General features: G+C 45.0%; 1 protein-coding gene across 1 annotated transcript; it reads left to right on the top strand.

The window, feature by feature from the left end:
• Nucleotides 1–9,856: 9,856 nt before the first annotated feature.
• Nucleotides 9,857–10,777, top strand: LOC144769241 (olfactory receptor 5AR1-like). The gene has a single exon (XM_078653300.1). The coding sequence runs from the start codon at nucleotides 9,857–9,859 to the stop codon at nucleotides 10,775–10,777; it is 921 nt and encodes a 306-aa protein (XP_078509426.1).
• Nucleotides 10,778–11,354: the final 577 nt, after the last annotated feature.

Raw genomic sequence — 11,354 nt, 5'->3', positions numbered from 1 at the left:
TGATCACCTGCTGCCTGGTTTGCAGCCTGTTGCCACATACCAATGAGATAAGGGCATTCCATCTACGCCTTGCAGAACTCTTCCCTGGAGGGACCCCCTTCCTGCTGCCAATGGGTCAACTCAGGCAGGTCTCCCAGTTGGGCACCTGTTCCCCTCTGGGTTCCAGGGCATCCCCCACAGGTGCTGCTCCGTCCTGGACTCTGGGAACGGGTGGGGCTGGTTTCCTCCTGGCAGGCACCTGGGCAACTTTTTCAGGCTCCAGGTCCTCTTTATTACCCCACTGACCGAGTAGTCACACAGACCCACTCGGGCAGTCCCAACATCTCCAGATGTTAAGTGGGTAAGGTGGCCAGGTCAACATGGCTTTTAGCAAACTGCACACAGGCACTGCGATGGCAGGCCTGAGACCTCTTTTCAGGACTACTCATGTGGGTGGCTGTGAAAAGTTGGCCTGTCATATGCTTCCCACTAGTTATAGTGGGCACTTTGCGCCAGTCCAAACAACACCTAGAGGTGATAGGTTAAAGACAACCTTATTTGAAAGTTATCCTAGTGGTAGCTATGGAGAGCACTGAAGTACCAGAGTTACTTCACCCAGGGAAGCCGGGTGCATAGGTGTCTTTTGGTGTCAGGAATCGTCATTGATTTAATTGGCGATCTGCTGCAAAGTGCTGCTACCGCCGAGAAGGAAAGTGTCCAGTCTGATCTAAGCCTGTATCGGAGATGTGAGGAACTTGGAAGCAGAGGGGACAGAGTCTGGGTCACTTGCCAGTGACCAGGGGCATGAAAGACAAATGCCCCCCTATGTCGGGTGATTCAGGTGTGAAGAGGTGAAGCTTGACTCTGCAGCCACGACGACCAGGAGGCGTCGATGAAGACCAGGAGCTGGAGTCTAGCTGCCCATGAAAGATGTCAAGTGCTGCGGTGTTGGTGCCCGGATTGGAGCCAACAAGCCTTGGCAACAGCAACCCATGCAGGAAAAGAAAAGATGCTTCGGTGCGGACCAGCAAGGTCCGGGGGACTGACCAAGTGGTGGAGAGTCAGGGCACGTCTTGAGCAACCAGAAAAACCAAATTAAAGTCAAAGTTCCCTTCTCAGGGACCCACGAGTCAACAGACCAGGGATCAAGACGGTACCTCGAGCGAAAACACAAAGGGCCGGCTCACACAACACTCGTGGAGTGTAGGCCAGCAATCTTTGGTGGAAAAGGGGCTTGGGGTCGGGGCTACAAGTAACCCAATGCACAGCCTCAAGGAATGTCGAGAAGCTAATGCACTTGCAAATGTGCACGGTGTCCAGGGGTTCCGGTTCAACAGTACACACGAGGGCTACGGTCTCGGCCTTGCTGGGGAGTCAGGTTGACCTCGGGGAAGTCTGGAAATCTACCTCCTGTGTTGAAAATACTTCTGAGTCTGGCAGGAGCTTTGGAGATGAAAAACGGTCAGATGCGTCTTTGGTGCCTGCCAAAAAGTGGAGTAACTCCTGTACTCCAAGGGAGATTGTTCAGTCATCCAGCATCGTGCAGATCATTGACATTCCAGGATTCAGTATCAGAGTTTCATCCAGGTGTAATCTAAAGACCCATAGTCAGGGGTTCCTTTCTTATAGCCAAAGAAGTGGTTGGCCATACTCTGGGGACTCACCTATGGGAGGGTCTGGAAAGAGTGGTGGCTGCACTCATTTCCTTTGTCCAGTTTCACACCAGAGCATAGGCTTGTAGCCCCTGCAACCGGTTTGAACTGGGCTATGCAAAAAGACACCAAATGTCCCCCTAGTGCAGACTTCACAGCACTCTTGGAGTGCACCCACCCAGCCCCAATACACTAAATCCTTTCTGCGAGGTGGTGACACCTCCCTGTGACAGGAAACCTATCATCCATGCCGGCGTTTTGTCTAACAGCAGGAGGCCAGACAAGTGTCTGTAGCATCCATTTTCTGATGCCAGGGTTCTTTTAAACTGGTAACGGGTGTACCGGCATGGACATGTCTCTCCCTCTAGAAGGGTGGAATCATACCCCCGCCGCCAGGACTGGTGGGGGGGTATGATTCCAAAGTGTTTGACACCAAACACAACATGTTTCCTTGCAGCCATTCCAAAGTTAGAATTTACCACAAGGGTATAATGCACTTACGAGTATATGGTCTGGCTGCATCACAGAAAAACCCCGGAGAATAGATTCTGAAGGCTGCAGAGGGGCCCTGCTAATGCATGGGCACCCTCGAAAACAAAACCCAGCACCCTGCCATCAGGATTGATAAGCCCTGCCATAGGGGTGACTGATAGATTTATATGTGTAGTGATATAAGGTAGATATAGGTAACCTATATCTAAGTAAGGGGTGCATGCACCACCTTACCCAGGCTGCAGTATCAGTCCTGTGGTGTCATTTTAGAAGGCTTCGCAGGGGTGGCATAATACATGCTGCAGCCCCTGGTAGGCCTATGGGGTACCTATGCCCTTGATACCTAAGGTACCATATACTAGTGACTTATATGGGTACCCCAGTAACCAAACTGGAGCGCACCTAAAGTACTTGGAATCATTTTAGAGAGGAAGCAGCTAGGCTGGGGTCCTGGATAGCAGGGCCCCAGCCAGACTACAGTCGAAAAACAGCAAAAAGTGGGATAACCATAAGAAGCAGATCCTACTCTCCTACAGTGACACAATCAGTGCCGCAAGCCCACTAGTAACATTTGAATTACCAGCCCTGGCACACTTAGTGCACCTCACTAGGGACCTTCTGGTAAAGAAAATATGCCAATCATGGATAACCAACCACAATAACAATTTACACAGGGAGCACTTGCACTTTGGCACTGATCAGCAGTGGCAAAGTGCCCGAAGCATCTAAACCAGCAAAAACAAAATCCAGCACAGTGTCAAAAATACAGGAGGCAGAGGCAAACAGTCTCCGGAAACCATGCCAAGGATGCCAGGTCTAAAAGCTGTTGACAGCTTTTTCCATGACTATGGCCTGATAGGGGAGGAGGGAGATTGGTCTGACACTCTTGAGGTCGGAGGGGTCTGCAGAAGGTTTCTTCAGGAAAGGGTTGATCTTGACGTGTTTCCAGAGAAGGAGGTGGTCTCAAAGGAACGGTTGATGATACATTGGAGTTTGGGGGCAATGATGTCAGTGATTTTGCGGTAGATGTGGTGGGGGCATCGGTCAGTGGAGTCCCCGGAGTGGAAGGTCATCAACCTCGACTCAGAAATATGTAGTCAAGCATGTCCTTAGTTCTAGGCCCGAGATCTAGGCCCGGGATTGCTGATTGATAGGTCACAGGTGGAAGGGTGTGTAGTTGACAGGCAAACACTCAGGCACAGATAAGCGTAGTGACATTGCAATGGTTGAGGGAAATTGGTCCAATAAGTACACATGGCCAGAGGGTCCTACAGGCGCTCCTGAAATTACCATGAAGTCAGATGCCAGATGAGCTAAAAACACATAGCCAATCAAGACCTAGGGCAAGTAGTGATCATGCGTTATGCTGGAAACCTGGACACACTTTCCACTAGTTGTGTCCATGCAAGGTTGAGATCCACCTGTGGTAACCATTAGACAATTAATGTATGACTCTAAAGGCAGCAACCCGTATTCCTCATCATATATAGTATGCCGGAAACTTTTACCAACTATCCTGTTTGTATATAAGAAGAACACAGACTAATTGTGGATTGAGACAGACCTCAGACCTTGTACCTATAACGGTTGTCCTGGACGTAATGTGTAATTAAACAGACTGTTCCTGTTTTGCCAAATGCCTCTTGTCTTCTGCTTTTTATTGTATTTCTAACTCAAGCAACATTTGAATGGTGGGTGTCCTGTGTGTGTGCTAATGCACCCACCTATTACAAGAAGAGGCCCTCGAGATGGGGTCCACTGGGCCAGTATAGGCACTGGGAGGGGGCTGCGGCCTGATTTTGGGAGCAAGCTCAGCTCCTGCACCATGCAGCTGAGATCCTTGGGGCCAATGTAGGCACAGGGAGGCAGGCGGTTCCCTGCGGGCGGGAGCAATGCACACTCTTGCAGCATTCAGGGGATGGCTGGGGCTGTGGATGCCCTGGTCCTCCCTGCTGCCTCCAACATGTGTTTGGCAGGCACTAGGGCACCCACCTTTTAGACAGAGCGGTCCATTAGGATCGGTCAGTTCAAGTCTGAAGGAGGGCTCTGCATAGCCTTGCTCCCCTAAATAACACTTTGGCCCCAGGGGATGGTGCCCGTGGTTCCAAAATGTGCTCTGGGAGGGGAACAAGTGGCCCCCTTCCCTTTAAATAAAAGCCCTGGTTACAGGGCTCCGAGAGCCTTATAAGCCTTTTGGAGGGGGACAACATGCCCCCTTTAAAGATACATAGTGCCTTGGGTGTTGGGTAATGAGGCTCAGGGAGCAGTGCATGGGCAAGGTTATAACTTCACTTTAACCTTTGCTTTTTTCAGTGAATTTCTCAGAGTTTATAATGTATATTAGGATATTATAAACACGGACTATAACATCACTTTAACCTTTGGTTCTTCAGTGAATAGCTCAGTTTTTTTAATGTAAAGTAATATTTTATTACCATACCTAACTAGGCCTAGCCTGAGCTGCAAACAGGCTTTGGTTGTGTGTAGCATGGATCTGGCCTCAAGGACTAGTCTGTGGCCAAGCCCTGCACTTACCCTGCGGTCGGCCAAACCTTGCTGCACATGGTCTTCTCTCATACACAAAATGGGGTTCTCTGTAGGGCTTCCCTGCATGCAGTACCTGCATCCAACCCCCTATGGGTGTCCAACCACCACTGGACACAGTCTTTGGCTATGTGCACAAGGGGTTGAGTGCACAGTCTTGTATGCTGCCAGGCCCTGAGACAAACTCCCCCAAGGGCAATCAGTCCTCTGTTGCTGGCCAACTCCTGTGGTCTTGCAGCGACCCACACCCATCCTTTTTTTCTGAATGCTATTATACTGTATTACTTCCATGAAATTATATAGAGGCCGTGCTGAGCCCTTGGTGCAGTGAAAAAAAAGAAATTAAGTTGACCACAAAGGTTGTCCTTTTTTAGAACCCCACAAGGGCCAGTTGGTCATGCTAGTCTGACCCTGTCCTCATATTCTTTATTTTTCTTTTCTTCTGCAACACAGGGACTAAATCCTAAGTGATGAAAAATGGCAGAAACAACTTTCTCTAGTGGCCAGTCAATAAGATGATGTGTTTTAATCTCACTGTACCCTGGTACTCTGCAGTAGTACCTACCATGTCACCGTATATTTATAATAATTAACCTTAATTTCCACAAAAACTACTTAATGGATTTACACCAATTCACAAAGAACATGCTTGCTAGGTTAACATCTAGCTTTCAGCCAAATTTGGTGCAATTCCAATCAGCCGTTTGGGCTGTATAACTGTTCAGGCTCTCTATATGAAAATTGCAAGGGGAAAGCCTAATCTTTACCCAGAAAACTTCCTTTTTGTGATTTGGTATAAATCCCTTCATTAGTTTCTGAAAACATTAAGGGATCAAATATATAGATGTCCCAGGAGTTCATTCGGAGCTAGCTCCCTCGGCTCCTACAGGAGTTTTGAGGGCTCAGGCAAAAAAAGAGATGGCTGGTGACCATTGGCGTGATAAGGAGTGCCCACTTGTCCACATGTTCATGGTCAAATAACTGGATAAAAGTGAAAGTTTAGTTTAATAGTAAATAGATTCTAAATAAATAGGCCCTCATTATTACAAGTCAAGTCGAATAAAAATAACACGTGCTTTTATGCATTCATTTGGTTCTGTATAATTATGAGATGTTTGGGTTTTCCTTACCAGGTTTTACCAGAGTGGGATAGTAAAAGCTATTTTACTGGCTAGTAATTCTGGATGGAAATATCTCATGAGGCTTTAGCTGCAAAAACAGGTCTAGAAGTATGTAATAAAACAGTTTGAAATAGGCAATGCTGTGTGATTTTATGACTGGAAAAATTGGTCTCAAAAGATAATTCCCATTTAACAGGATCCTCTTTATACATGCACAGTATAGGGGCGATTTTCCTTGCAAGTACCTGTAAAATCACAAGCAATTTTCCTGAAGCCACAGACCATGCATCTTGGAACCATGGCCTTAATCTAAAAAATGGTGGTAAAGGCTTCCAACAAGTAAGAGAATGGAAAATGGTTATTGCAGATTACCTTTACCAGCTAGGCTCCCCCCAAATTCTTAACTTTTCCCTGTTGGGGAAAACCGCAAAAGAGTTCTAATTCTGCTGTTTGTCAGTCATCTTTCTGTGATGGAGGAAGAGAATTTCAGAATTTGTCACAAAAGTCAGATAACTATGTCCGTCTTGTTGTATCTGGCCCTTTCTGCTCGGTAACCCCAGATTGTTTGCCTTCGCCTGGGTTCCTCCATGAACTCAGGTTTGTTGGCTTGTGGGACACATTTTTCCTGCTAATCAGAAGCAAAGTGCTTTTGCTCTCCCCCTGAAAATATGGTAAAATTGACCTACACCTTATTAGCACATTTATTTCGCTTGTTGGTCCCTATTACATGAAACTATGTGCACCCAAGGCTGGCAAACTAAATGCCACTAGTGAACTGTAGCACTCAATGTGCCACATACTAAAGTAGCCAGCCTTTTTAAATGCCTGGGATGCAAAATATATATATTTTTTCCCTGTAGTTTTATATAGCGCAAACTTGACCCAAAGGTATCAGAGCACTTTACATGAGCACCAGTTGCGTTACACAAGGACACATTCATATTTGTTAGGCATGGGGAGATTAAGTGATTTGCCCAGAATCACAGGATGTTGAGCAACATTGCCCAGACTCAAACCCGGTTCCCCAGATTTGAGATCGACCTCCCTAGCTGTTGAGCTACATCCCTCCCCAATATGGAAAATATACACCTTGCTATGCTGACATTTCTCATTTTAATACTGGTGAGTCACCTTTAAGATAGGCCCTTAAGGCTCATTGGGCAGGGTGCATGCCACGCAAAATGTAGGACATGTAGGTTTATGTTTTAAATGTTCAGACAGTGAAAAACTCCGAAAGCCATGTTTCACTGTTGTAAGGTTGTCTTTCCTATAGACTAACACTGGGTTACCTTATTGCACTTAATATGTGTTAACTTCAGTCTCATTAGAGATGCTGTTTGCACTGAAATGAATTAAAATATAAAAATATTCTTTAATGGTCAGGTCAAATAATTTGTCACTATTCTGAAAACGCTGCTCTTAGAAAGTTGGCAATTTTCCAACCCGACAAAAGGGCCTTTTCTGCCAGAGTTCTGGGGCACATGACTGTGAATGACTCTCCATCTATCGGTTGTGTATTGCTTCCAAACATGGGAACAAATAAGGTCTAGATATGAGATGTGAAGGTCAACCTGACAGAATGGCTAGGGAGGAGCTGTGCCCTGCCCTGATTACATTTCAAATGGCCTTGCCTACAGCACACACAAATGAACCTGACACCATGTCCACCTTTGCTTTGTCAACCAAGACAGTGTGGATCAAATCCAAGGGAAAGGAAGAACTGACCAGAACCAGTTGTGGGAATAGGTCAGAAAATATCCCTTCACAAAGCCTGCACTAGGTATTAAATTGAGACCTTCATAACACCTTATCATGAACATTCATAGACCTCTGAAAGATTCAGAATTGGGACTGCTTTGCTGTCTGACGAACAGGGACAACCGGCTGACTGAAGAAAGGATTGACCTGCTTTCCTTGAACCCAACCTACCCAGAGTGACTTCAAGTGTCAGTTGACTGACCTATATGAGCTACAGGAACAAACAAGCTTCCATAGGCCTCTCTGCAACTGCACATCTGACTAGCACCTGGGCTTTGCTCCTGGACTCTGCTGGAATGAGGCCTGATCCCAAGAGGTGCCCCCAGGTCCTGGACATTGACTAGCATTGGTGAGAACAGGTCCTGAAGAAAATGTGAACATTTGAGGTTTTTGGGCTCTGCGCGACTCGAAGAAACCACTTGATGCTGAGAATCGACAGCCCGTCACAATCACCAGCATGAAGCTCCAGCAGGACCTGCTCTTTACGCCAACAGTAACCATCTGTGATGATCAACCAGCATGAAGCCACAGCAACTACCGTCTCTTTGAGCTATTTCCACGACAGTCTGCGATGCCCAACCTGGTCCTCTTGCAGACAGCATCCTCTTCGCTGCCCTTGCCAAGATGAATGGTACACTTTGCATTGACTTTAGGAAGGTAATTATCCAGCAGAACTAGCCTGATCCCAGTATCCAACCCATGCTCCATCAAGGTCGGCCTGAACTTGAAACATTTCCCCAGTCTAGCGCGACCAGACACCCACCATTGGGGCTTTGTGCTCTTTTGATCTATTTTAACCCAAAGCATTAAAAACAAATATCTCTGGTTCTACTGATTAGATTGTGATCATTTGGTGTCATTTGATTTATTACTGAATAAGTTTAGGCTTTTTCTTGTGTTCTATTTTAATTGTATTACTGTTTGTGAGCAGCATTGCATCTAAGTGAAACCTGACAGCTTGTGTGCCAAGCTACCAAAGGTTTAAAGACAGGTTACTTTAGTGACTTTTGTTGTTTACCCTTACAATATATTTTTTTTTACTGAAGCTTCCACCAACTGAACTAATTAGCCATTTTTATTACACTTCTTGATCACGTACCTGCAATGTTTTCATAAAATGGAAGCATGATGGAAGTCTGGAAGTAATTCAATTGGGATGTTAGGCTCCCCAAATGTTTAATATATCCTCCTATCATTGAGAGATAACAACACACTCCAGTTGATCCCCAGCCATGCAGATTGCCAGTGAGAACTGGAAATCTCTCTCACTGAGGTCTCTGCGATTGTACTACTGAATATCTAAATGAAATACATTGACATACAGAAATATTGAGGACAGACTATTGAGGGACAACATATTAAAAGGTAGGTGCACATAGGGAAGTACAAATGTATTATTCTTAACTCTATATCTATGTACTTTGAAGATATATATGCCATGTATGTCAGAGGCGCAAGTAAAGTCAAACTTCGGGGGGCTAATAAAGATATCGGGGAGGGGCGGGCTAATTCTTCCAGCAATACGCAGAGTGGAGATGCAGGAGCTCTATGAAAGGGTGAAAACACAACAAAGCCTCGTTAACAAGTAAATGGTCTTTTAAAGAACTGTGAAGTACTCGGGTGCGGCTGCAATAAGACGGTCGCCAGCCTGGGAAGTTGTCTCAGCCCGGGCTGACACACACGATGGGGGAGGGGGGGGCTGAAGCCCTTTGAGCCCAATGGGCTTTGCATGCCTGATGTAGGTTACATATGTGGAGTTAGGCATGGAATACATTGGCTTACTTAGCTGTCAATATTTTTGTTAATATTTTGTCATTGATATTTAGTATGCACTAGGTTCTTGGCAGAAGACAATTGAAGCCACATGATATTGATTACCAGCACACAAAGCAAATCTTGATAGTGGGCAAGCTCATTTCTAGCTAAGAAATATTGAGGTGTTTTAATATTTTAGTTTTTGCTCTGATTTTAGATATTTAATTGAATGAAAAGTATGGAATAAGGTGATTCACAAGGCACAATATTTTAAATAAAATATCAATGTTTTGGAAAAAAATTTCACGATGTTTCATAATCCCTGTGTCTGTGTATTAAAAATACTAATTTAATGTTGAATTTTTGCTTCTGTCTCCCTTCAAAAACTAGATACTTGTGAATGAAGATTTGTAATTACCATGGACATTCCTGCGCTATCACTTTTGAAAATGTAATGGATAATGCAAAAACTAGCAGGGACATGTTTTTTTACCTGTGATATTAACAGTTATTACCAGAGATTTTTCAATTCCAGAATATCACCTGCAATAAGTTATGGAAGGATTGAATCACACTTCAGTGACTGAGTTCATTCTTCTGGGTATCACCACTAATTCTCAGCTAGAAGTCCTGCTTTTTGTAATCTTCATGTTGGTATATATTGTAACCGTGCTGGGTAATTCATTAATTTGTTCATTGATAGTGACTGATCCTCACCTCCACACACCCATGTATTATTTTCTCTGTAACCTTTCCTTTGTTGATCTCTGTTATTCCTCATCAATCACACCTAATATGCTTGTAAACCTAATTTCTGTGGAGAAGACCATTACATTCTCTGGCTGTGCTGTTCAACTCTTCTGTTTCACTGTGTTTGGAAATTCTGAGAGTATTCTGTTGGGGGTGATGGCGTATGACCGGTATGTAGCCATTTGCAAACCATTGCTTTATCCAGTTATAATGAGTCAAACAAAATGTGTTAATTTTGCAGTTGCCACATATCTTTGGAGTGTTCTGAGCGCAGTGGGGGAAACCATCCTTACCTTTAGTTTATTTTTCTGTAGGTCTAATGTAATTGACCACTTTTTCTGTGACTTCTCACCACTCCTGAAGCTGTCATGCTCTGACACCACCACTAATGAGGTGGTTATTTTTGTTTTTGTGTCTTTTGTTGGCATTTCATCATGTGGGCTAATCACCACCTCTTATTGCTATATCATCTCTACTATCCTGCGGATCCAGTCTTTGAAAGGGCGATATAAGGCATTCTCGACATGTGCCTCACACTTCACCCTGGTCTCTTTATTCTTTGGGACTATTTTCATCATGTATCTGCAACCACAATCTATCTCTTCGAAGACTCAGGGTAAAGTGCTATCCTTGTTATACACAGTTATTATACCAATGTTAAATCCTATGATCTACAGCCTTAGAAACCATGATGTAAAAAGAGCGTTGAGAAAATTAGTCCACTGAAAGGCAAGCTTTTGTCTCATGTTATCGATTGCTTCTGACATGATTGACAATCACAGGTTCCTGTGGATACTGCAGATCTACATGTGCATTGACTTGTTCTTGGCTAAAAAGATTATGTTATGGAACTGTGCATATTAGATTACCCCTGTAACTTGTGGTGTCCCCAGCAGATACCCCTGGCTTCCATTTTATTCATTCAATGCATGCAGCCACTCAGAATGCTGAGTGTAAGGCAGGATTGGGTATTCACCAATAAGCAGGTCCGACCCAGATATATCTGCTAGGATCACATGAACCGATTGTTTGTGAAATATACAAGACTGGATACCAGCAAGATTCTCAATTTTAACCCAAGAAAAAAGAATGCTTCCTGATTTTTGCTAAAACTACTACATAGTTTAGGGGAGCCCTGCTTGTTTGCTTATTGCCATTGTCGCTGGGTTGTTTGACAACAGGAGTGCCCGGGACCCTTTTCTAGCCGCCCCGGATCACCGCTCACACCACCGCCCTTACCGCCATTGCCGCTGCTGCCGGGGCTGGAACTACACTGCCCAGCAGCACTTGTGGCGCGCACGCC

Source organism: Lissotriton helveticus, chromosome 1_1 (genome assembly GCF_964261635.1).
Source record: "Lissotriton helveticus chromosome 1_1, aLisHel1.1, whole genome shotgun sequence".
NCBI classification, from domain to species: Eukaryota; Metazoa; Chordata; class Amphibia; order Caudata; family Salamandridae; genus Lissotriton; species Lissotriton helveticus.
Note: the sequence above shows the minus strand (reverse complement) of the source record. Positions and strands in the feature narration are given on the sequence as shown.